Raw genomic sequence first — 24,144 nt, forward strand, 5'->3', positions numbered from 1 at the left:
ATATTTTTATTTATTCTTTGAAATTGTAATAAAGGATAAGCTATAGACATTTGAAAATGATAGAAACTTTATTTGATGCATTTTTAGTGACCTGAATAGAAAGCAAGTTGAATCCGCAAGATGCAAGGCTAGTTGCCGGAGGCATAAGAATCCGCTTTTATAGTCCTGACGGATCCTGGCAGCTGCTGCTGCTGCTGCTGCTGCTGCTGCTGCAGTTGTGGAAGGCGCTTTTCCGATTTTCCGGTTTTCCTGGCACGTGCTCTTCTGGGTAAAAAGCCGGCAGCCGCCAGCCGAGCCGGAGCAGCAGCAGAAGCCATCAAATCGCAAAAGAAGCAAATCAAAATCAATGTCAATATTTTTTGAGCCAAATCGAGGCTGGCTGGCGGAAAAGGGCGCTAAGTCAGGCCAGGCAATAAGGAAAATGAGCACGTGCGGGGGAAAATCAAAAGGAAAAGCAGCACAGCGGCGGCGGTGGGCGGTGTCCGGGAAAAAGGTCCAAAGGGGGAGTGGCACATTGCCTGTGGAACAAAGTAACAGAAACAAACTTGGCAAAACTGTCGCACAACGGGCACAAAGGATGCGGGCTGAAACAATAAGTAACCAAAAAGGGGCAACAAGGATCAAGGAGGTGGAGGAGGAGGAGGAGGAGCAGCTGAGAGGTGGAGCAGAAACAGGAGCAAGGATACGGGCGTTGGACTGGCGTCATCATTTATCACGCGCTCTCACACACACACACACACACACTCACACAGAGGGAAACACACACGCAGGGAAAAGGTCAAGCAAAGTGTTATCCTTGGAGCCATCAAGGCGACGCCGGGAGGCGGGCGGAAAGGAATCGAATAGGGAAAACCATCTGCCAGCTGTTCCGCTTAGTCCTTGGACATAAGACACTGAAAGAAAGTAAATATAATTTTAATATTTTTTATATTTAATAATTTTGTTAATATCTATAAAGATTGTAGAAATATAGATCTTCTATGAAATATATTCTTAAAAGGACTTTGTTAGAAGAAAGATTTCGAGATTCCTGTGTAGAAGAACTCACTATCGAAATGAAAATATAGACAGGATGTGAAAGGCTCCTGCGATGTGATAATCATCAAAGGAAAAGTCTCCTTCATCATTAATAAAAGCCCCGCATATCGAAAAAGCAAGAAGGGAAATTTAGCTAGAGGCAAAGCCGACGCTTGGATACCCTACATAAAGGATATGAAAATATAAAATACAGAAAATATATGATTTCAGGACCTACTACTCATAAAATAGATATCAGAAAAAAGACTCAGGGATCTATCTTCAAAAAGACTTAAGAATATTGTAGAAAAAGAAATGGTTTGGCGGACAGACGGACACACGGACAGTGGCTTCTGAAGCTATTCTTTGTTAAGAAAGTTATTAGACTTAAAATAAAACACATTAAAATTACATTTTATTTTTTTGATGTTTTTGGAAAATTTTATTTAAATTATTTTACTTTTTTGTTGCATTTTTAGACGCTGATTTGTTTTTAATTTACATAATTTATACTCGTGTTTTTTTTTTTTAGCTTTGTTCTTTGTTTCACACTTTCAAGGGCCAAGACTCGAGGCTATCGAATACCGATTACCGATTAATTTCCTCGCACAATATGTTCTGAATCCTCTTTTCTTTGTTTTCATATACGTTTATATATATATATAGTGTTATACAATATATTTAATATAATTACTTTGTATTTATACATAAAAATAGTTTCTGTAGCACAAATCGTTCAGTTATTCTTCGTTTTAGTTTCAACTTTTGTTTCAATTTGCTTCTGACGACACACCGGATAGAGCAGGAGGCAAATAGTTGGTCAACACGGTTGGAAAGAGAGAGAGAGAGAGAGAAGAACCTGGGGAAGGGAAATCTTCTCCACAGAGAAGAGAATGCATACATTTTGGCCTGAAGAATCAGAAGGATCTATATGGCAAAGTAGGAAGGGCTTCTTTCTTGCATAATCCAATAAAAAGGGACATTTCCGGCTTCTACTTCTTGCTCGGGCTTTCCGGCTTCGAATGGCGACTCGGGACTTGGGAAATTTCAAAGGGTTGACAGGCTCGATTAAAATGGCTTTTAAAATAAAAAAGTCGGCTTTAAAAATGTCAACGTACAGTACTCTCTCTTTATGTTTCGGGGCACGAGTTTCATGAGCGGGTAACGATTTCGGCCTACATTAAAATCAAAAGTTTAGTTAAAAAAAAAAACAGTTAATTAATTAATTAATTAATTACAGTGTGTGGATGGAGTTGAACGAAAAAGCCAAGAATGTTACTTTGCGGGCTAACTAATTTACACACAATATGATATTCTTTTCATAAATATTATCAACTTTTCGCTACTTTTTCAAAAAACAATTAATTATTCAACGCCATTATGTGTCTGAGTGTCTAGGTGTGTGTGTGTGTGTGTGTGTGTCAGTGAGTGTAATTAATTAATATAATTAAAAAGTACATACAAGCTATCGAACTACAGTTAGGCGCATGTGTGTCTTGAAATAATTTCTCTTATTTTTTTTTGTTTTTGGGAAATACAATACATTATATAGTATATATCTCTCGACGTCCCTGATCTCAGGAGTCTTGTGGACTGTGTGTGTTTAGAATCTCTCGGTTGTCTGTCCCGTTTGTTAATTACATTTTACAGCGTTTTCTTTTTTAAATAATTTATTTATACAAATTGTATATATATTTAGTGTCGCCATAGTCCCCCTTTAAACAAAAATACTCTCAGGGGCGCGGCACTTATTTTCATTTCAAAATTGCAGACTTTTTCGCTAAGCTATACCATTAAGTTTCGAATTTTTGTCGCTTTTCATTTCCATTTCTAGCTCTCATTACCTATCGAACGTTTATTTTATTTCTTTTTTCATTGAGTATGCCGCAGGAGGCTCGTAAAAAGGATCACTCGCAGTGCCTTTTGGGTGCCCTGATCCCAAAACTCTTAATCGTGGAACTCATCACATGGGCTCCAGAGGAAGATTTTGATGCATTCCTTGGAAAGCTTTTAAGGTAGATATTGATCATTTCATCGGAGAGGGTTGAGGGTGGAGAGGGAAATGGGCAGAGGCCAGGGGGGAACAACACAAATAAATTTTTGCTTAAATATTTTCATTAAAAATTACTCGAAATTATGCTTAAACCTCTCACACATATTGGTACTTTTTTTTATGCTTATACAAAAGATTACAATTTGAATGTTTTGTTTTTTTTTTTTTTGGAGTTTTCGGAACTTTCTGACTAAAGTTTGCCCTCTTAATTGTTAAAAAATAAACTCCCGAAAACTGATACCTTCAGATCAGACCATTCAGAATAGTCCGGAAGGATGTGTGCTTCAATTTCCATGATCCTCTCTAGCTACACTGCTTGTTTGCGTTTTCAACGAGTCTCTGCCTTTCACTTTTTACTTAATTAACGTTTATCGTGTTGTTCTGGTTCTGTTGCTGTTGCTGTGGTTGCTGCTATTATACGTGTCGAGATGTTGTGGGTGTCGTGTAGCTCTCCCGCTCAACACTCACTCTGCGACATGTCGATCTCCTTCTTCACGCTCCGCGACAGACGATCCAGCTCGGCGGCGGCATCCGTGCGGACAGCGAGCTTCTCGGGCGTCATCAGTGCGTCAGTGCCGTTGGCAGTGCGTGCTGCTCCCGCGGGACTGCCAGGGCCACCAGGTCCTCCGCTCGCCGGACTGCCCGACTTTTTGTGCAGCAGCGAGTTGAAGAAGTTGGCCAGCACGCCCTCACCGCCGGGCGTGGCAGGCGTCAGTTTAGGATCAATCTGTAAAGGATAAAATATTTATTCTGATCTCTAACAGAAAACTCTATTCCACTTACCTTCTTGGGTGAACTCTGGCCAGTGGTGCTAGAGGAGCGAGGTCCACTCTTGTTGCTGCCCACACCTCCAGCCTGCGACCTCAGCGGCGACTCTCCACGCACCTGGTCGCCCTGCTTGAGGATCTCCTGCTGGCGGGCCAGGAAGGCCTGTTCGTCCTCCGTCTGCACTTCCGTCTCTCGGTTAGAGACCGCCTAAAGAGGGGGGATTAACTAAATTACTAGACACTATAGTTACGAGATTACTATACCTTTCTAGTTGGCGGCGCTTTGATGATATCTGAATAGACATTGTCGGCCTTGACTCCGTGCATGTTCTCATACAAAATACTAATCTTTTTCAAGCTATCCCAGCCAGCCGGACTAGATATCAAAGGAAATACATTAATTCCATTAAAAGACATAAGAATTAAGGACTAAGATATAAACTAACATGAGTACTGCATCTTTTTCAACGACTAGCGCTGGCGTGCGGAATGGTAGACCATAAATTCGATGCGTCAGATATTTGTAGAGGAGATCACAGTTTTTGTCTTCTTTAACGCTCGTGTAGAATAGCGAGGTGCCGTGCCGCAGGCAGAAGTTTCGTATCCACTGCTGGATGAAGTCGAAGTGCTCATCACGATAATCGTACTCCTTTTCCAGCGTGGTCATGTAGTCCGTCTATAAAGGATACAAAGGATAAGCCAACAAATATATGAATAAGTATTTATCCTAACCTTTGTGACCACCACGACGATGTCGAGGCCCAGATTTGTAATTAGTGCGTCCTCCGTCAGCGGCAGTAGATCATCCTCGTCGATCGAGTTGTTGCGCATTGTGCGCTTCACTGGCGAGCCAGGATCCAGATCGTCGCCCACCTCGCAGTAACTCTGCCACGTGGTGGCCAGTCGCTGGCGGGCGGCCTCCTTCTCCTTGGCGTCCAGCTGTAGGGTTTCGATATGCTGGCCGAGTACCTTGATCCAATGGTTCAGCTGCTCCATCCAGCCCCACGGCTGTGTCATCGATACGGTGAGGATGACGAGTGTGTGTGCATAGTTCGTTTCATTGAGCGCATAGTGCAGGAGGTTTGTGTGTCCTGGATCGCCGTCCAGGACCCAAACGCTCAAACGCGTCATGTCTATAAGGATATCAAAGGATTACTATCATAACAAAAGTTATAGAATGGGAAGCAGTACCGTCTCTGTACTCGTCCTTGACATCGATGTAGGCATACTCCAGGCCGGAGCCCTTCTTGGGATCCTCAACGCCCTGGAGTTTGGCAATCAGTGTCGTCTTGCCGGTGGCATTATCGCCTAATACTAGTACAGATTTGTTTGATGGAAGTTTTGTGCTGCCCTGTGTTTGTACTTCATTCAATATCGCCGACCTGTAATCGAGAAATAGAATAAGAAACCAAGTCATGAGAAAAGTCAAAAACAAAGGCAACCTCAATCTAAAAATATTCTAAAAATAAAAACATTAGAGAGTGGGGGGATCTGTTGTGGAAGAGTACTACGCATTTGGCAGTTGTTTCTTTGGTGGCCTGACACACATTTTAAGGATCCAGGTCAGCTCCATCATTCATCAACAAATTTCCCTTTATTTCGCAACATTCCTTCCACTCGCCCATCGAGTTAATTGGCGGGTCAGGCCAGGCCCTCCAGCTCCTCCGCCACCGACTGCCATAATTTCCAGGCAAACTGAAAGCCATTACTTTCTGAATTCGGAATCCGATGCTCTGGTGGTTCGTGTCCTGAAACTGCGTCAATATTTGATATCCTTTGGCCCCCCCCCCCCCCACAGTTCCTGCTATGCATGCTATGTACTTTCAAATGTCTGCAATTCAATTAGTCCAATTAAATATTTTTCAATTGATGGGGAAATAGTTGTGCTCGCCTCGGGTCACCTCATCGCAACATCCTGTCGGGCTGTCCGGCAGGACATGCAAATTGACCGCAGGTCCTTGTTCTCTCCGCTTAGGAGTAGGTAGCCTCTGGGGAATATCGATTGCCAGACACTTTTCCAGCCTGGGCGGCTACACACTTCAATTGCTTTGTTTTGCTCCGTTCGTTCCTTTTATTGAAAGCGCCGCTTTTCCATTTCCCATTTTCCATTTTCCATTTCCCAATGAGTCGTATGACTAAGGCACAGTGACCCGGAATGGTGTGAGAAATGTTTGCCAAGAAATTGATTTTGTTTTGGGAAGAGGAATTCCTTGAAAAGTTCAACTTAAGGAGGAGTTACTAAGCTCATTACTAGGCATAATAATATACTTTATTCCTCTATTACTATTTTTTTAATTTAAATATATGATTTTTAAAGGTGTAGTGTGGCCATATCTCCGTATTTTTCACTTTTTAGTTGATATTTCAACCTTTTTCTAAATTAATTTTATAGAAATCTGTATATTATTTGACTTTCTAACACCTTTATACCTTGGAACTTTGTCCCTCTTCATCCTAAAGCCTCTAAAGTAGGAGTTACTAAGCTCATTACTAAGCTTAAATATACATTTTATAATTCTACTAATATTTATTAAATTGAACATATATTTTCTAAAGGTGTAGTGTGACCATATCTCCGTATTTTTCACTTTCTAGTTGATATTTCAACCTTTCCTTTAATAAATTTAATCAAAAACCCCTTTAGACCTTTTTAACTTTGCCCCACTTCATCCTAGAGTCTCTCTCCTTGCTCCCCAATATCAATTTAATATAATGGAACTCCCTTTTAAATTTATTTTAATTCAATTCCTGCCACCCCTAGGTCAGAACCCACTAGAGCCTAACTGACCCACTTCCCAGAAAGAGTCCACCTCGCCCCACTGTGCCAGAGTAAGTGAACATTTCAGCGTTACCCCTTCGGTGGTGTATAAGTGGGTTGGTGGGTGGGTGTCCTTTTCGGCTCTGCTAGAGCGAGAAAGAGATAGAGCGAGAGCGAGAGGGGGATGGAGGTGTGTAGTGGTTCCCGGTTGGCATGGTGCACGCGAAAAAGCCAAACGAAAAACACATTTTCCAGGCCCACTGCCACACTCGCTGCCTGTCCGTCCGGAACAGTTGGCCAAGTCAGAGCTACTTGCGTCTTACGAAATAAAAATAAAAGGATAACTCCATCCAGGATCAAGTGACGAGCCTTCAGGATGAGTTTGCTGCTGAAGCGAAGATCGCGCAGCGAAACCCGGCCCATCGAGAGCACGGAGAAGGCCAAGCCAACGGAGGCGGAGGCGGAGAAGCCACAGGACAGGAAACTGGAAAAACACACACATGCCACCCGGAAGCCACATGCCAGTGAACAGAATCTGAACAAGCTGGGTCTGATGCCCAGCGGCCTGGGAATGGGAAGGCGCAAGACCTCCGCGGAGCTCATCAGCGAGGCGAAGATGTTTCTGGGAGAAGGTCCTGGCCCCGCGGTGCCTCTTCTGGCCACCGGAGGCGCCCGATTGGTCAGCACCCGGAGGCCCATCACGCCCCGGGAGTCCGGTCGTGTCCTGTACGGAAAAGTGGCCCTCGCAGGACGACCTCCCAGTGCCTTTTCGTAAGTTCCTCCTCCTTCTTAATTATTTTATCCTTAAATTTCTTAATTTTTGAGTCCAGGATGAGGTATCTGCAGAATGAGAAGCCCATGACTCCCCGCCAGCTGCCGGCTCTGTCTGGTTCTGGTCCTGCCACGCCCATGCCCACCCGGAACGGTGCCCTGCTCTGCCAGTCCAGCACCGAGACCCTCATCGAGCTCCTCAAGCAGCACAGTGGCCTCAAGGACTGCAGCGACGAGACAGTCCAGCACATCAACGGAGTAAGCCAAGCATAATCGGATAAGTGTTTCAATTACTAGACCTATTATCCTTGCAGATCCTCCAGGAGCTGTATGCGCGAGTGAGGAAACAGGAACGCGGCTGCAAACGTGGCTTCATCCTGGGCGGCTTGTATGGCTTGGTGGAGTGCAGTTCCCCGCGTGTCCTTTTGGCCGTGGCTCGTGTGGTCTTGGCAGTAAGTTCTCATCCTTATCCTTGCTCCCTTATCCTCCGTTTAATGTTTCCCTTCGGCTCCTAGTTGAGAGTCACTGGCAGCAACCTGACCGGAGCCTGCAAGCTGATCTTCAAGGTGGCCAGGAACGAACAGCACGACGGTCTGTTCCACGAACACGATGTCCTGGAGCTGCTCATCGATGGCTTGGGCCACGCCTCGCCTCTGGACGAGCCGGAGGCCTGTATATACGCCTACGGATGCATCCGGTTCCTCACCGCCAGCAGTGCCCAGGATCGGGACGATGCCCTGAACCGGAATTGGATCGGTGGAGACGACAAGCCGCCATCGGAGGATAATCAGCCGGCTACTCTGGCTGTTGCCAAGCCTGCTCCTGTGTGTCCTCGCAAGCTGACGGGTCAGCAGACTCTGGTCTCCCGTTTGGCGCGCCACGGTGCCGTGGAACTGATGATCCTGCACCTGCAGATGCTGAACGAGGCAGGGGCCACCAAGAAGCTGCAAGGACCGCCTCTACACACGCTCTACCAGCTGTCGGCGGCCATGCGCGCTCTGGCCGATGTGTCCCAGCAGCAGCAGCGTCTCCAGCTCCAGCTGGCCTGTCCGCATCTCATCCGCGCCGCCGAGGTATCCATGGGCGAGCTGGAGGTCCAGGCCAATGTGGTGCGCACTTTGAGGTGAGTTCTTGGGATGAAGTTCTTCGCCGGAAACTTGCTCATCTCTCTTCTCCCTCCAGTGTCCTTTCGGAGGACACAGATTGCTGTGAAACCCTGCACAACTATGCGGCCAGGATTGGTCTGCTACTGGGTCCTTCCTGCGCCGGCGGGCAGTGCAGTGAACGCCTCCTCGCGGTTCTCAGTCGCTTGGGCTACATGCTGGGCAATATTCTGGCCAAGCACGAGTCAGCTCGCATACAGGTGAGTCCTTGCAGGATTCTCAATAAGATTGGACATTAATATCCTTCCTCTCCAGTACTTTCACAACGATGTGGCCATGGAGTATCTTCTGAATGTCCTGGAGCAGCTAAACGAACGAACCTCCAGCAGTGTCTCCCTTCTGGATGCCCAGATCAAGCTGATCCGCGTGGTGGCCAACATGAGCGTGAATCCGGAGGTGGGAGCCGCCTTGGGCAATGTGAGGTCCTTGGGCGCCGTTCTCCTGGAGATTCTTAAGAAGACTAGCGGTGCCTTGGAGAGGAAAAAGGTGAGAGATTACTTTCTGATCGAAATCTATAGGGTTTCTTGTAAAATATTCCTTTTTTTCAGACCCCGGAGCAGCAGGAACTGCTGCACGCCACGTTGGGAGCCCTCCACAATCTGTGCTTCTACCAGGACAAGCAGCCGGCGGTCCAGCCTCTGGCCGTGGGATCGCTCCAGAGCCTGATCGATGACCTGTCCGCCACGCTGGCCAAGGTCCTGAGCTCCTGCCCCACGTCCGCCACCAAGGTGGAGCTGGCCAGGGTCCTGGGGAATCTGACACGCAACGAACGAGCCAGGAGGTGCTTCTGCGGCGCCGGTGGACTACCGCTGATGGTGCAACAGCTGACCAAGCAGGCGGCTGGACAGGATTACGAGCTGCGAACGTGTGCCATCGGAGTGCTCGTGAATCTCCTGGGGGATGGGGAGCAGCGCGGTCCCTTCCTGCAGCTGCGCGGGGCGGAGTTGCTGTCGCTGCTCCTGCGCGGATCCCTGGAGCAGGAGGACTGGTTTCTGGCCAACATCGTGTGCCAGGCGCTGTGGAATCTCCTCATCGACGGGCAGTGTGCCGCCAATCTCTGCCAGAGTGGCAGCATACTGGACGAGGTGAGCGATCTGCTGGCCGATTATCTCGATGAAGATCGATTACAATCGGGCGATAACGATGAGAACGATGACGATGAGAATCCGGAACGAGATGGAGATCTGGAGGAGAATGATCGCGAGGCGGAAACAGAACCGGATGCCTTGTGGGAGGACTTTGCTCTGGTAGCCACCGATTTGCTGGAACGCATCCAAAACAACTTCGATAGGCAGCAGCTATCGCAATCGCAATCGCAATCGCAATCGCAATCGCAACAATCGGTGCCTCACGCCGATAACGATGACGACAAGGACGTGTTTATCGAGGAGATGTAGTAGCTGTTCTCGTTCGTTAGTTTCTAGTGTTTCTACATGTGTGTTTTTTTGCAAATCCGATAATTATAATCCGATAAATTATATCATAAAGGGAATAAAATAAAATAAAATATGTTTCAAGATATAAATAGAATCAATGGCCTGGAAACTGGGTCACTAATTCGAAATTTTATACAAAAAAGTGTAATGGGAGCTACTACTGGGTCTGGGAGGTAAACAAATCGATAGTGGAAGGGTCTTGGTATCCAGTATCGAAGTGGAAAACCAGGCCATAAACAAAAGTTCTTCCAAAGTTTCAAATTCTTTCAATCAAATTCCAGAAATGTCTTGAATGGCAAGATTGTTTATGAGTTTTTTAGGAAAACAGTTGTGGAAAAAGGCACTCTACTCTTGGATAGGAGTGGGTTTTAATTCAAAAACATATGGTTTTTGTAGAAAAAAGGTATAGTTTTGTTTAATTCCAGATGCAGTTGCTCTTGGAAATAAAAACAGACTGGGGATGGGTAGTAGTACTAGTTACTATTACTAGTGATATGGATTATAAAAAAATGAAATGATAAGATAAGAAGAAGTTCCAAAAGAGTTATGGAACTAAGTAATAGTAAGAGACTAAGAGAAATAGAAGCTTAGATCATTATGGAATAGTTTTATTTCTACCAACTTTGTTAGTTGGTTTTATTTTGAAGCCAAACGACATATTCCAGCGATGACAACATCGTTCAAACACACACACACACACACTCATACACTCATACACTCACATACACGCACGTCTTAAAGCCAAGTTTGTCTCATTGGGCAGCGAATTCCAATTGGATATTCCATATTAATGATGGTCAGCCCATTGAGCTGGGCTTAGAGTGTATAAGAGTGTGTGTGTGTGTCTTGGGCAAAAAAAAAAATATATATATAGTAGAAAAGAGAGAGAATAATAATAAAAATAAAAATTGATAAAGCGAAAAAAAAGGTAAACGGCGCTGCCCTCGATTTTCGAAGTGAATCATCCCCGCACATTGTTGCTCTTTTCTCTCATTTTACTTTTCTCCCTCTCCTCCTCTCTCTCTTTCTAAAATTCTATTAATTCCCAGCATTTTTCTCATTTATTTACGCATTTGTTTTGAAAAGAAAACCCTTTTTAGAAGAATTTTAAAAGAAAATATTATACTGCCATTTTATTTTGAGGTTAACTAGAATGGCAGTTGAAAATGGAAATGGAAATAGAGAGAGAGAAAGGGAAGGAGAAAGAAAAGAAATGACAACACGAAATCAGCTGGTCGCTGGGCGGTGGACTGGCGGGGTGGGAGAGGGCGGTGCCGGCAGCAGAAAGAGGCAGAAAAAGGCAACAAATATTTTTGGACTGCGGACGTCATCTAAAGAAAGTTAACAACCTAACCATATAGCTTCCTACTACTACTATTATTATTTTTTTTGCTTAGAGGCTGTAGAGGATTACTCACCAGAGGTTCTCCTTTTCGGCGGAGGCATCCTTTTTCTTTGTGGTCAAGGATGATGTCAGCGCGTTTGTTTGCGTCCCACTGTCCAGAGCCATTGTTGATGTTTTTTAAACGCGTTCTAATTAGCTTCCTGGTCCTGATCCAATTCCAATTGGATTTGCTTCTGATTGTGGGGGGGCGGAGAGGGGAGAGAGAGAGAGAAGAGAGGCAGATGAGAAACAGTAGGTGGACAGATAGGCAGCAACAGCAACAGCAACAGCAAACAAAAACAAAAACACAAACACGCATTTGCAACAAAGAGAGAGAGAGAGAGAGATGGACGCAAGGTGTCACACAGCCAGCGTCCGCTTATGATTATTTATTCTATTTAAATATTTCATTTGTTTATGCCAGTGTGTGGGTGGGTGGCTGTGGCTGTTTGTTGCATTTCAGTCATTTCTGGTCTCTCATTTTCGCACTATCTTGGCCTTTTCTTTGATCTTTGAATACGTTACGACGCACAGCTGCAATTTGCAAAATTTCCGCCCGTCTCTCAGCAGCTTATTTCGTCGTTGGTTTTTTTTTCGGTTTCCACTTTTTTTTTTTTTTTTGTACGTACGCAGTTTTTCACGCTCTCCTTCGGTAAACGGGAAGAAGAACTCGCGGCCCACTTACTCTCGCTCTCACTCGCGCTCTAGCGCTGGCCTCTTAGTTATTGTTTAATTAAAAAAAAATAACAAAAAAATATGTACAGCGACGTGGTGACGAAAATAATGAGTTTTTTCGCTACGAAATGTACGAAATGTAAGTTTCTCGTTACTCGTAATCGTTTAGGTAATCGATGTTTTCCCTTAATTTAGTGTGACCACAGTTTTGTACCCATGCGGTTACGTTTTTTGGCAACTCTAGAGGATCACTTGGCTCTCTTTTGTGAACCGGTTGGATTTATTTTTCAAATAATCTACATTATTTTGATATAAATGCTTTGCTAAAAATATTTTAACATTTCTAAGCATGTATATATGTATCTATACTCTTGTGTGTCTATACACTGGTCTGTTTTACTTGTAATAAGAGTTTTATCGATATTTTTAGCCGATAGTTCTTTCGCAATTTTCCAATTGGATTTTTTATCTGTTATCTTTATAAAAATTTTGAATGCGAATTGTGGTTATTACTAATTGCATACTAGTTAAGTTTTTTAATTAATTATTCATTTATGAAAATACTAACATCGCATGGATAAATATTTCCGTTGTTGGCCATTCTTTACTTACCTGGTAACACTGCCTACCATTCACAGCTGCCTTGATCTTAAGTTTTATTTTTATTACTATTATTAATCATAGGGAATCGGGATCATGCAATCTAGCAGCTTATTCCTCCTGGCTGTGATATTTCTAATAAGCTTGGTCCAAATCGATGGTGAGTCCTTGGAAAAATGAATCCAAAAAAACGAGTTCGTGTTCCGGAGCAGTCTTTTGTTTTATTCATACGTGTGTGTTTACGTTGCAGTTGTATGCAACGGTTTGCATGTATTAGTGTTCTGGTTTAATTTTAAAACAGGAATTAAACTGGAACTGTAGTTAATTTAATTAAATTTAATGAAATAATCAAAGAGTCTTAAAACCGTAAAAAAATTAAAAATATTTCCAAAATGTTTGTTTTGAGTTTCTTAACAAACTTTTATTAAAAAACATTTTTTTAAGAAGACTTTCACAAAAGTTCCCATAAAGTTTAATTTTCAGAACTCTTTTTTATAATTTTGTTTTTATTTTTCATAAAATCTACTTGAAAAATGTATAACCTTTTGGAAAATGGTTTTAAAAAAAACCTCATTAATAATATTAATTATTTCCAGGCCTGCTGCGTCGCTGCTACCAATGCAGATCCCGCGGAGAACTGGGCAGCTGCAAGGATCCCTTCACCTTCAATGCCACCGACGTGGACAGTGAGCCGGGACTGACGGCGATACCCTGCGCCAGCGGGTGGTGCGGCAAGGTGATCGAGGGCGGCGGCACCTACGCCATCGACGACTACGATCTGGCCACCCAAAGGATGTGCGTCCAACGGGGCCCGGACGACAACATGGACCGGTGCGCGGACACCATCTACAACTACAAGAAGGTCTACATGTGCTTCTGCCAGGGCGACTTGTGCAACGGAGCGAGGAGGTTGTCCCGCGAAGGACTCACCCTGCCCCTGATGATCCTGCTGCCGATCCTGACTGCGGTGCTCTTCCGATCCTAGATTAGTCCAATCACTCTAGCGTGCAATGTATATACCTTATTTTTTTTATAATACTCATCAAAAAGAAATGCAATACAAGGGCTAAATTTTAGGCCTGATTTTTTATATATATTTTTTAAATATACTTTTTATTTTGTTTTATTTGGTTTCAGATTTGAAAATAAATTTAATTTGAAGCGCCTTTTTTGGAAGAGTTGCCAGACTTCTCGAGAGTAATATTCTAATTTCTTAGAATGGAAATAATTTTTGAATATTTTTCTTTTCGTTTTTTGTATTTTTTTTGTCAAAAATCCCCACATGAATCACTAGCCACTAAAGCCAACTAGGTCAAGGTCTTTAATATTAACCAAAAATCCCCAACCCCCTTTCCCTTTCCATTAAATACAAAAAACCAACAATTTAAACGAATTTTCACATACACTTTTTATTTTTCCTTCAAAAGCAACAATATATGTTATAATATTTTGTGAATCACCTTTTTCGTATGCACTTTTTTTACATACCAACTTAAATGTGTTTTTTCTTTGTTTTGGTTAAATATGATAGAGAAAATAATGTGTATTTGGGAATACTTTTGTCTCCCAGTGTAATAGAAAAATAAAAAATAAAACGATTCACAAACGGCGAGTAGTTGAGTAAGTTAAGATATAAAAAAAAAAAGAAAAAACTAAAAAAGAAGAAACTTTTCAACAATGGTGGCTCTTTTTTTAAGAAACCAACGCACAAACATTTTTGTTTTGTTTTTTTTTTAGGACGGTAGTCCGACTATCTTCCTCATTTGGTGTCCTTGTCCCGGGACTTGTCGACCTGAGCTCGCAAACATGACGGGCACCGGGAGTGCTGCAGCTGGACGTGATGACGTATTTTGGTGGGCTCGTGGCAATCCAAGTGATAGAAGCCACCGCAAAAGTGGCAGGCCATCGAATCTTTCTCTGAAATGGAATAATGATTAATGGAATTGTGAATAATCTACAGAAAAGGCGAAATATAACCGATTACTCACCTACTTTGCGTTTGCAAACCTTGCATTCGCGACACTTCCGGCACTTGAAGCTGCTGATCTCTCCGTGCTGGCAGGCCGTATAGCCAGCTCCACTTCCCGACCCGGGGGGCATTGCGGTCACCGTAATGGTTATCTTGTCCGGAGACTTGCTCTTGCGATTGTACGCCCTCTTGGAGACCGCCTGCAAGCGCTTCTCCTTCGGCGAGAGCAGGAATTCCGGTTTCTCCTTGCACTTCTTGTGCCCCCGTATGCCCAGGACGAGGTTGTCCATGGAGCTGAGCTGCTGGCCGTAGTGGAAGTCCACACCGCTGGCATTCTGGACAGTGCGACGCTTGCGTTTCGAATGGCGTTGATTGAGTTTCTTGAGGACCTCCGGCGTGTAGAGGCCGAACAGACGGAGGAACGGCTCCTGGCCGTACTCCGTCGGCATGATGCGGCTCTCGCGCGGCTCATCGCGCCACTGGGCCGCCGAGGCGAACAGACGCTGCTGCTCCTGCTGCAGCTCGGCACTGGAATCGTCGGAGCTGCCGCCCGACGGCGAGCCACCCGTTGGCGCTTGAGAATTGGCTGGCGGTGGTGAGGATTTGCGGCGAGTGTTGCGAGTTTTGTAGGAGTTCTTCTGGGGACCCTGTGATGGCACTTGATTCGATGGCACTTGCGATTTCTTGCCATTAGCATTGGCATTCTGAGTTTGATTCTGATTAGTAACATTTTCCAGCGGCGGGGATTTTCTGGCCCTCTTGGCACCCTCCGTGCTCAGCTCCAGGTCCTCTTCGCACAGCCGGGGCTGTTGCTTGGTCTTCCTGGCACGCTTCAGGGCCTGCTGTAGGTTCTTCCGGCTCTGGGCCACCACCTCGAAGTCGACGGGAGGATTGGATTGAGCAGCCGGAACAGTGGCCACCACAACCGCTGTCTTTGTGATCGGCGCCAAGGGCGGCGGTGAGGTACAAGTAATATTCTTTCGCTTTATGGGTATGGCTTCAACGTCGATCCTGTTGATCAGCAAGGACCTCTGCATATCCGACTGGGATTTGTGCGAGGGCGGGGGCGGCAGCGGTATCGGGTGCTCCAGTTGCGGCCAATGCATCAACGGCTGGACGGCGGCTATCTGCTGACCCAGGCCCACAACGGGCGGTGCCAGCACGAGGGGGATGCTCTCATCCAGGTCGCTTAGTTTTAGTGGGGGGACGCCCGCCTCCTCGTCCTGGCTGAGCAGGAAGTGCTTCCGGATGAGCATCTCCTCGTTGTCCCGGCTGACCACCGAGTGCGGGTGTATTTGGTATGTAATGTCAGAGATCAAAGGCACTATCTGGCTGGAAACGAACTCGTTGACCAGATCTGGAATGCTGGCTATATTCTTCTCCTGCAGCTTCCGCAAGAACATATCCAGGTCATCGTTGAGCCGCAGCAGCAGGTACTGTTGCTCGGCGTTGATCTCGCACACTTCGTCCTCCAGCTCCTCCAGAATTCGGCGCATCTGCACGGGATCCTGTTTTTAAATTGAAAGCGTGATTTGCAAATTAGTTATATAAATTTTATAATAGCTTGGATTGAGGTGATAATGAAATCAATGCTTAGGTTATAAAGTGAGAAAAATTTCTTAGTTTTTTTAATTTAATTTTTATTTTTTTTTTGAGTTACTCCACATATAAGATACTCTATAGATACTCTGTTTAAGTAAACTTTTAAATTTAAATATTATTTTTAAACCTAATCATAGCAATCTGGTGTTTCTGTGAGACTTTCTTTTTCAGAATTTCTAACGAGAATCTGACACTCATTTCTGCCACAAGGATCTATTATTTTCTCGATTTCTCCCCCTACAATTTATTAAAATCTGTTAACTAAGACCAGCTGCATCTTTGGAGGATTGATATACCTAGACATAATGAAAAAATCATTTCAAAATTACGACACATGCTTCGTTTTTGTGGAAAGCGAGATTCCGGAACTCTTAGCGCCCGAATAAGTGGCAACTCTGTCCCGTTCGGAACAAAGGAAATTCGCAACAAATGACTGGAAAACCTACCGCATCGGCCTGCTCCTTGAAGACGTCGGACACCAACTGGGGATATCAGAGAAAACAATGCAAAAACAAAGTTAAACAATTGATTTAAATGTTTAATTGAAAGTTGGTGGCCCCGCACCCCGTTCACCCAATTGCTTACCCCATGAACTTTTAGGAAATCGCGCATCGCCCTTTGACAATAAATAATATCATTTTTGATGTCCAGCGGCAGGACATAGTGTTTCTCCAGGTAGTACCTGAACTTGGCATACTCCGCCATGACTTCTCCGATTTGGAATTCGGATTTGGATACTATATAACACGCGACTTTCGATACTCCTCCCCGATACTAGTTACTAGTGCGAGTCCATTGGGGATCGGGTGGAGCTATTGACAATGTCGGACCAGAGAGTATATGACCAGGTCGGAATGTCCTGGGGACAGGATGCCACAAAGGATACCGAGAGCAGCGAAGCGATGCAAAAGGAATCCGAATTGCTCGGTTTGAGTTTAATTCGTTCGACAAAAAGTGTGCCCGATTTGCATCGATTATTAAAAGGCCCGTGCGTGTAACTGGATACCGTATTCTTACCTGCGAGGCCCACAATTGGCGGCTTCTTTGAAAATTACGTTGATAACAATAATTAAATGTATTAATTTATTGAATAAATCAAATAAAGACAAGCCATGAGAGAAGGAATAGAATCTTAGGGTGAAAAATACCAACCTTCAAGGATATCCTTTAGGAATGAGAAATATAAACTCAAAATAAACTATCTTTTAACTTTTTAATTAGCTTAATGTATTTAAATTAGTTCTTAAGTAAATTATATACACTTCAATAAAAATTTTTAAGCTGCCTATTAAGAATATATGGCTTAAAGCACAACTTTTTATATAAAGTTACTTTTAAAACTTCCAAAAACCATAAAAATCGTTTCACTTGATAGCTTATGATTATAAAAGTTTCCTGAGACCATTTATTTATTAAAATTTAAATATTTTAGCATTTATTAACCAAGTGCCTTTAAATAACAATAAATAATAAGGATAAAAAATTTAAATTGTTATCGATCGTTGGCGGTGCATGCGATAGTGGAACGTGAGTTGGTCATGGGGGAAAATCATCGCAGCGGCCGCACAACGCCCATCACTAGTTTCGGATCCCAAAGCCAAACATTTTTCATTTTCATTTTCCCCCATTACATTAACAAAATAAATAAGCGGCTATATTGCGCATAATTACAGTTGCCAGTAGTTGCTCCCATTGCTCACACATCTGATCCGGCCAGAACAGCGGAATAAATCGGAATTAAATTAGCAGTGACCAAACAAAAAACAAAACAAGTGAAAATCCTCCTAAAAAACAAAAAAGAAAGGAAAAAGTTAAATCATGTGTAAGTAGGACGCGCATCCACACCCCCGCTCCTTATCAGACAGAAACTAATCAAATGCCTTGAAATAACAACAATTTTGAAGAAAAAAGAAAAGAAAAGGAACCATTTTAGACGGAAACTGTTTGGTTGTTGTTGTTGTTGTGTTCAGTGCGGGTGCTCGCGCATGAGTGCGAGTGAGATGAAAAGGCTTGCTGACGCCCCAGAGCCCCAGCAACAAAAACAAATTAAAGCAGACGAAAGTAAAATTTCACCCAAATTTTGTTTGCTCTTTTGCTTTGCAAACACATTCGCCGCACTGGACAAACAAGTTTTTTTTTTTTGTGATTTTTTGTTTAGTAGTTGTTTGTTAACCCTTCTTGTTCAATGTTGTTGTTGTTGTTTGTTTGTTTAGATTTTTTTTTTTTGAATTTGCACCGGCTTTCTGCGAAAGTTTTTAAAACGGCATTTTGTGGCGATAGTTGCTCCTCTTTCCATCCATCCTCTTTCCTCCCACCCCTTGCTTCGTTCTTTTCTCCACCCGCTATGCATACGTGTATGCGAGTCCCGTTAAACTGGTTTAATTGCATCGTCCTCTCTTTCCCACACACACACACATACATACATATGCAGACAGGGGCAGAGGCGTAGGCAGACTAAAATATTTTGGGATGAAACGCCCTTAAAATATTTCCCCTCTTAATTTTTTTTTCTCATTAAAACAAAAAAAAATAATAATACAATATAGTAGTATAGTATTTTATGGTATTTGTTCCACCCCTCCGCCGTCCCTGCCTAACGGTAATACATACTAGGTAATAGGTTTCGCTTTTCCAGCTGTAGTTATTTCTTTACGATTATTAACTCGTTAGCTACGCTTATCAGCATCTGGAGAGGAGAAAAAAAAAAGGAAAAAAATGTCCAGAAATAACACCCACAGCTCCGCAGCTCCACAGCTGCAGAATGGCGAAAGTAAATAAATAATAAACAAAAACCTGCGCCGCCTAACAAAGAAAATAAGCCAATTCATAGAGATCCAAAGTGCACACTACTCATACACACTCATGGCGACACACACACTGCCAGTTAATGCAAAAAAATAAAATAAATAAAAAAAAAAAATGCTATGTTAATGGCCCCTCTGCCGCAGCTGTTGGCGCTCTTCAAGCGATTCTCGGGGCGGGAAGCCCTGGAAGTTGGCCAAGACGGAAGGAGACTGTCCAGTGGCCACTGGGCCCAAGATTGCGTCACAAGACTGTCTCCAAATTGCCTTTCTGTCTCCCCCAGTATCGGGTATTAATTTTTTAAACCAAATCCTTAAAGGGGGGAAGTCATTTCGACACCCTCTTAAAGTGGAAAATTTGCAGATTTTATCAAAAAAAAAAAAAAAAAAAAAAAAGATTGTTTATCAGAAGACATGACTATCTTTTATGACAAAAATGACAAATTATACGCCTAGATCTCTCATCTAAATAATTATTATAATTAGAATGATAATTAAGGCTGCCAATTAATTGCAAAGAGCTCAGCTGCCTCTGTCCCTTAAGGTCTGTCCCAAAAACATTGAAATTAAATTTAAAAATAAACTATTTCTTTAAGAAACCATTCATTAAAAACACAATTTTTTGTAGTTTATAGTTTGTAGTTTATTGCTTTTGTTTTTTATGTCTATTTTTTTAATAAATCAATCATGAGTGAAAATCAATCATGAGTTCAGATCTGAGATCCCCTTGTATTTTGACTTTCTGTCACCTCAGTTACCCCCTTATTTTTTTTTTTTTTAATTTTTTTATTTATGTTCCGAGTTGGCAGCAACAAAATTTCACCTGTAATCTTGTCTCGACAAAATTCTCGTTTTTGGTTTCCTGCTCCTTGCGCATCCTGCCTGCCCGAACCGATCCTGATCCTGAATCCTGATAGTTTGGGCGGTGAAGCGGGTCCGCTCCCTGCATCAGTTAGCCTGTCAAGGGGGCCGCCTCAAGATCAAGTTCAAAAGCAAGAATCCGAATCCAAATCAAAGTCTCTATCAAGAACCAGGTCCTGACAGGATGTGGCAGCGCCGGGATCCATTATCCATAAGACTGAATCACTCAATATCGGGCGAAATCTGCCACTCCCATTTACTTCTAGCTGACAACAACAGCGGCTCAGGTGGTGGCGGCGGCGGCGGCGGAGGTGGTGGCGGTGGAGGCCACAATAATGCCACCTGCTGTGCCAAGAACTCAACGTCCCCGGTGGCCAGTTCCAGTACGAGTGCCATCACCAATGAACTGCTCACCCAGTGGCGTCGCAACTTCTACAGCGAACCGAAGAACCTGCTGGCCCAGAACGTCTGCTCCCGGGTGGATCCGTTCGATGTTTGTCTGTCCCGGAAGGCTTTGGAGACGACCAATCATGTGTTCAACTACAAGGTGGAAACGGAGGGCAAGCCGGTGACCAATCAGCGCAGCTCCGGCCGTTGCTGGCTGTTCGCGGCCCTCAACTGCATCCGCCTGCCCTTCATGAAGAACTACAACCTGGACGAGTTCGAGTTCTCGCAGGCCTTCCTCTTCTACTGGGACAAGATCGAGCGATGCAACTACTTCCTCAACAACATCGTGAAGACTGCCCAGCGGGGCGAGAAGGTTGACGGGCGACTAGTGTCCTTCCTGCTGCTCGATCCCACTTCCGATGGTGGCCAGTGGGATATGCTGGTCAATCTGATAACCAAACACGGTCTGATGCCAAAGAAATGCTTCCCCGAGAGCTTTAGCTGCGAGTCCAGCATACGAATGAATGCCATATTGAAGAGCAAGGTGAGTTATCTGATAGATTTCTGTCCTTCTTAATTATCTCACATCCTTGTAATCTCTTTTGATAGCTCCGGGAGTATGCTCGCCATCTGCGCGTGCTGATGGAGCAGAATCCCTCGGAGGAGGAGATCGCCTGCAAGATCCAGGAGCAAATGGCCGAGATCTACAAGGTGGTGGGCATTTGTCTCGGCATTCCCGCCGAGACATTCACCTGGGAGTACTACGACAAGAGCAAGAACTACCAGTCCATCGGACCAGTCAGCTCCCTGGAGTTCTACGAGCGCTACGTCAAGCCGCACTTCAATGTGGAGGACAAGGTCTGTCTGGTGACCGATCCCCGGCCAACAAGCAGCTACGATCAGGCCTACACCGTCGACTGTCTGGGCAATGTGGTCGGTGGACGGCCCGTCCTCTACAACAACCAGTGCGTGGATCTGCTCCTGGCCGTTGTCACCAAGTCGCTGAAGGCCGGGGAGGCTGTCTGGTTCGGATGTGAGGTCAGCAAGCGGTTCGCCTCCAAGCAGGGTATCGAGGATGTGGACGTGTGAGTTGATACTGTGGGACTCTCTAGTGTCTCCTGGAACTAATCTGAGTCATATCCATCCCCCCCCTTTAGCCATGATTTTAAGCTGGTCTTTGATATCGATATACAAACCACGTTTTCCAAGGCGGATCGTCTCATTTACGGAGAATCAGCCATGACCCATGCCATGGTCTTCACAGCCGTGTCCGTTGATGTGAGTTTTGAATCTAAAATTCTTTAAATAACTCCCCCTTTAATCTGAAATCTTTGTAGAAAAGCGGCGTGGCCCAGAAACTGCGGGTGGAGAACTCGTGGGGCGAGGATCGTGGCGAGAAGGGCTACCTGGTCATGTGCGCTGACTGGTTCAGGGAATTTGGATTCGAGGTTGTTGTGGACAAGAAGTACGTTCCGGAGGATGTGCTGCGCGTTTTCGACATGGATCCGATCGTCCTGCCCGCCTGGGATCCCATGGGCACGCTGGCGCAGTAAATCCAATCAGAAAACAAAAGGAATACGCGTATATTTAATTAAAAAATATATACAAAGCTTTACGATCCAGCAACAAGAACAGCGCAGCATCAGCAGCATCGGCATCCCAGCATCCCAGCATCAGAATCCGAATCAGAGCATACCTATCCGTGTTTAGTTTTAAATTTCAAGCGCAATATTTTTGTAATTTGTAGTCCCATTTTTCTGTTTTTGTGTAACGTACCGTGTACATTTGATATTCCTTTTTGTCAAAATCTCTGTTCGATCCAGGTCCCTTTTCCAAACCTAGAACTCTCCTATGAAAGCGCAATATTTTATCCAATTAATCTTAAACAGAAACACTCGTGGGCGTCAATTCTATGTATCAATATTTTTGTGTTTAGCCTAAGTAAAATAAATTTTTCAGTTCATCCCTTTTCCCGGATTATGTTAATATCTTCTGGCAGCGGACTTTTGCAGCGGGCAGTTGAATCCATATATACATAAATTATATATATATATATATAAATATTATATATATATATAATATACAATTGAATCGAGTAATAAACACGAAGAATAATGTAAATGCATTTTTTACGTATATACAATTACAATTATTAAATAAATATATTGAATACAATTATTTTTTGCTTATACAACTTAGAGTTGGAATTAAACACAGAAAGGAACGTCGCCAGCTGACCAATATCAATATCATTTATAATTGTTCTTAGATCCATCTTAGATCCTTTGCCCCATTAAGTCTTCAAAATCAGATCCGTCTTAAGTTTACTTCAGCCTCTTCTGCTTCTGGATACGGCGCTGCTCGTACTCGTACCGCAGCCTCAACCATATACCCTGGCACATCCTCACCAGCCGGCCGTCCGTCTCCACGTGCTGCCTGGCGAAGGAGTACTGCGCCCGGATGAGATGCTTGGCGGGGCGGAGGTGGCCGCGCTGGATCAGCGAGATGCTGTAGTAGAGCTTGCACCGGGCCTGCAAAAATGGATCGCCCAGTCGCATCCCGATCTTCAGTTGCTGCAGCGAGATCTTCCCAGCGGTCTCCGCCTGGAAATAGTTTAGTTTTTCGGGGGATTAGCGAATAAAAAAGAGACACAAGATCCTCCAGAAAGAGGGTTTGGGCATGTACATATGTTAGGTGGAATGATTCCACAGGTGGTTGGCATCTCAAGCCCTCTTTCTTTCTACATAACTCACTTAATGACACAAAACAGAAACTATAATCTAATTATAATCGGAAAGGGGGTGGGACATCCTCCCACTCCAACCCACTCCTTCAAACTCCCACGCATGTTGCAAGGAAGGTCACTTACACATTTGCCAAACTGCTCGCCAAGAGCTGAAAATCCACCGCCCAGGGTGGACAGCCAGGACATGAGGTGCTCCACCTCGATGTGCTCCCACAGGGTGTGGGCGAGCATGTCCGCCCACTTGTAGTCGATGGTGTCCCTCTCAGGTGGGTGGAACTGGAGCCAAACCAGCTGGACGCCATGAATGCGCTTCAATCGATCGACCAGGACGGTCTGCTGCAGGATCTCCCGGAGATAGTAGTTGCCATTAATGGCGTCCACCTGGAGGAGGAGCCTGCGTAGAGTTTTCCCGTTCCGGCAGGAGTCTCCAGCCTCCCGATCTGGACGATTCAGGTAGTGACAACGCTGCCAATAGTCGCTGACACAAACTAACATTGAGTCCGACATCTAAAGTTCTTAAATCAAAATCAAAGAGTAATTAAAAAATGCAAATTTTGTGTATCTCATTTTCTCACCTTTTAATTGTGCAATTTTTGTTGTTGTTGTTGTTGTTGTTTTAACGTGCGTACACATAAATATGAATTCAAAATCAAAGAAAACTATTGTAAACAACAGCTTCCACAATTATAAATAATGCTGAGCATTTCCAGTATCAGATCTTATCAATTTTCAACTTTTTTATCACTACAATTCCAGTATCCAAAAATTTTGCAATCTTTTCACGCGGTTTTTTTTGGTTGTCTGTTTTTTGTTCACATAAAATTTGATTCAAAATAATGTCCTTGGTTGTTATTGCACTAAGTGACTTAGTTGCTTTCAAGCCAGACACCCATTTAACTATGTTTTCTTATACTCATTTTTTAAGAACTTGAAATTTTGATAAAAATTCTGGACTTTGCGGATAACAATAACACAAGTGTGACCTTAGCTAGAGTTCCAAAAAATGGCCAACATTTTTATCTGGCAACACCTGTGGATCCAAAAACTGGCGCCAATGTTATCGATAGCTAAGATTTAAATATTTCTTATCGATTAATTTATATTCTTTTCAAGTTTAAATTTGAAAACCACGACGATTTAGATTGTGAAGGGTG

General features: G+C 43.9%; 6 protein-coding genes across 12 annotated transcripts; 3 read left to right on the top strand and 3 right to left on the bottom strand.

Moving 5' to 3' along the window:
• Positions 1–1,430: 1,430 nt before the first annotated feature.
• On the bottom strand, positions 1,431–12,219 carry LOC6505244 (cytoplasmic dynein 1 light intermediate chain 1). Of its 6 annotated transcripts, none has more exons than XM_032451960.2 (10): positions 12,035–12,219; positions 11,384–11,543; positions 5,029–5,219; positions 4,570–4,970; positions 4,284–4,513; positions 4,102–4,213; positions 3,854–4,045; positions 3,539–3,797; positions 2,136–2,192; positions 1,431–2,053 (listed from the first exon to the last, which is right to left on the bottom strand). In XM_032451960.2, the coding sequence occupies exons 2-10, from the start codon at positions 11,473–11,475 to the stop codon at positions 2,010–2,012; spliced, it is 1,578 nt and encodes a 525-aa protein (XP_032307851.1). In that variant the 5' UTR covers positions 11,476–11,543; positions 12,035–12,219; the 3' UTR covers positions 1,431–2,009. The 6 variants fall into 6 exon arrangements, with proteins under 6 accessions (XP_032307851.1, XP_032307850.1, XP_032307852.1 ...); XM_032451959.2 differs by having other exon boundaries at positions 11,979–12,219; XM_032451961.2 differs by having other exon boundaries at positions 11,882–12,219.
• Positions 6,461–10,125, top strand: LOC6505024 (armadillo repeat-containing protein 2). The gene is made up of 7 exons (XM_001965577.4): positions 6,461–7,366; positions 7,426–7,624; positions 7,681–7,818; positions 7,882–8,489; positions 8,549–8,729; positions 8,785–9,015; positions 9,078–10,125. The coding sequence occupies exons 1-7, from the start codon at positions 6,972–6,974 to the stop codon at positions 9,924–9,926; spliced, it is 2,601 nt and encodes an 866-aa protein (XP_001965613.1). The 5' UTR covers positions 6,461–6,971; the 3' UTR covers positions 9,927–10,125.
• A 298-nt stretch (positions 12,220–12,517) lies between the features above and the next one.
• Positions 12,518–13,733, top strand: LOC6505025 (protein quiver). Its single transcript, XM_001965575.4, has 3 exons — positions 12,518–12,639; positions 12,709–12,784; positions 13,221–13,733. Exons 1-3 carry the CDS (start codon positions 12,598–12,600, stop codon positions 13,607–13,609), a joined length of 507 nt encoding a protein of 168 aa, XP_001965611.2. The 5' UTR covers positions 12,518–12,597; the 3' UTR covers positions 13,610–13,733.
• A 274-nt stretch (positions 13,734–14,007) lies between these two features.
• On the bottom strand, positions 14,008–17,206 carry LOC6505243. Its single transcript, XM_001965574.4, has 4 exons — positions 16,781–17,206; positions 16,642–16,677; positions 14,613–16,101; positions 14,008–14,541 (listed from the first exon to the last, which is right to left on the bottom strand). The coding sequence occupies exons 1-4, from the start codon at positions 16,898–16,900 to the stop codon at positions 14,384–14,386; spliced, it is 1,803 nt and encodes a 600-aa protein (XP_001965610.1). The 5' UTR covers positions 16,901–17,206; the 3' UTR covers positions 14,008–14,383.
• Positions 17,207–17,751: 545 nt separating this feature from the next.
• LOC6505026 (bleomycin hydrolase) lies at positions 17,752–22,215 on the top strand. 2 transcript variants are annotated; one of them, XM_001965573.4, is made up of 5 exons: positions 17,752–18,017; positions 19,914–20,788; positions 20,854–21,329; positions 21,402–21,522; positions 21,582–22,215. In XM_001965573.4, exons 1-5 carry the CDS (start codon positions 18,014–18,016, stop codon positions 21,795–21,797), a joined length of 1,692 nt encoding a protein of 563 aa, XP_001965609.2. In that variant the 5' UTR covers positions 17,752–18,013; the 3' UTR covers positions 21,798–22,215. The 2 variants fall into 2 exon arrangements, with proteins under 2 accessions (XP_001965609.2, XP_044573184.1); XM_044717249.1 differs by having other exon boundaries at positions 17,754–18,017; positions 20,124–20,788.
• A 141-nt stretch (positions 22,216–22,356) lies between these two features.
• On the bottom strand, positions 22,357–24,005 carry LOC6505242 (uncharacterized protein F58A4.6). The gene is made up of 3 exons (XM_001965572.4): positions 23,566–24,005; positions 23,114–23,505; positions 22,357–22,847 (listed from the first exon to the last, which is right to left on the bottom strand). The coding sequence occupies exons 2-3, from the start codon at positions 23,495–23,497 to the stop codon at positions 22,569–22,571; spliced, it is 663 nt and encodes a 220-aa protein (XP_001965608.1). The 5' UTR covers positions 23,498–23,505; positions 23,566–24,005; the 3' UTR covers positions 22,357–22,568.
• Positions 24,006–24,144: the final 139 nt, after the last annotated feature.

This window comes from Drosophila ananassae, chromosome XR (genome assembly GCF_017639315.1).
Source record: "Drosophila ananassae strain 14024-0371.13 chromosome XR, ASM1763931v2, whole genome shotgun sequence".
NCBI classification, from domain to species: Eukaryota; Metazoa; Arthropoda; class Insecta; order Diptera; family Drosophilidae; genus Drosophila; species Drosophila ananassae.

Bases quoted from the DNA above. Each gene is read 5' to 3' on its own strand.
- LOC6505024 (XM_001965577.4), top strand. From the start codon at position 6,972: ATGAGTTTGCTGCTGAAGCGAAGATCGCGCAGCGAAACCCGGCCCATC. The intron at 7,819-7,881 runs GTAAGTTCTCAT...TTCGGCTCCTAG, and splicing joins TGGCTCGTGTGGTCTTGGCA to TTGAGAGTCACTGGCAGCAA. The intron at 8,730-8,784 runs GTGAGTCCTTGC...CTTCCTCTCCAG, and splicing joins ACGAGTCAGCTCGCATACAG to TACTTTCACAACGATGTGGC.
- LOC6505026 (XM_001965573.4), top strand. The intron at 20,789-20,853 runs GTGAGTTATCTG...CTCTTTTGATAG, and splicing joins ATGCCATATTGAAGAGCAAG to CTCCGGGAGTATGCTCGCCA. The intron at 21,330-21,401 runs GTGAGTTGATAC...CCCCCCCTTTAG, and splicing joins GGTATCGAGGATGTGGACGT to CCATGATTTTAAGCTGGTCT.
- LOC6505025 (XM_001965575.4), top strand. From the start codon at position 12,598: ATGGATAAATATTTCCGTTGTTGGCCATTCTTTACTTACCTG. The intron at 12,640-12,708 runs GTAACACTGCCT...TATTAATCATAG, and splicing joins GGCCATTCTTTACTTACCTG to GGAATCGGGATCATGCAATC. The intron at 12,785-13,220 runs GTGAGTCCTTGG...AATTATTTCCAG, and splicing joins AAGCTTGGTCCAAATCGATG to GCCTGCTGCGTCGCTGCTAC.
- LOC6505243 (XM_001965574.4), bottom strand. From the start codon at position 16,900: ATGGCGGAGTATGCCAAGTTCAGGTACTACCTGGAGAAACACTATGTC. The intron at 16,102-16,641 runs GTAGGTTTTCCA...ATTTAAAAACAG, and splicing joins TCAAGGAGCAGGCCGATGCG to GATCCCGTGCAGATGCGCCG. The intron at 14,542-14,612 runs GTGAGTAATCGG...ATTCCATTTCAG, and splicing joins GGTTTGCAAACGCAAAGTAG to AGAAAGATTCGATGGCCTGC.
- LOC6505242 (XM_001965572.4), bottom strand. From the start codon at position 23,497: ATGTCGGACTCAATGTTAGTTTGTGTCAGCGACTATTGGCAGCGTTGT. The intron at 22,848-23,113 runs GTAAGTGACCTT...AACTATTTCCAG, and splicing joins GCGAGCAGTTTGGCAAATGT to GCGGAGACCGCTGGGAAGAT.
- LOC6505244 (XM_032451960.2), bottom strand. From the start codon at position 11,475: ATGGCTCTGGACAGTGGGACGCAAACAAACGCGCTGACATCATCCTTG. The intron at 4,971-5,028 runs GTACTGCTTCCC...ATATCCTTATAG, and splicing joins CAAGGACGAGTACAGAGACG to ACATGACGCGTTTGAGCGTT. The intron at 3,798-3,853 runs GTAAGTGGAATA...TATCCTTTACAG, and splicing joins GCCAGAGTTCACCCAAGAAG to ATTGATCCTAAACTGACGCC.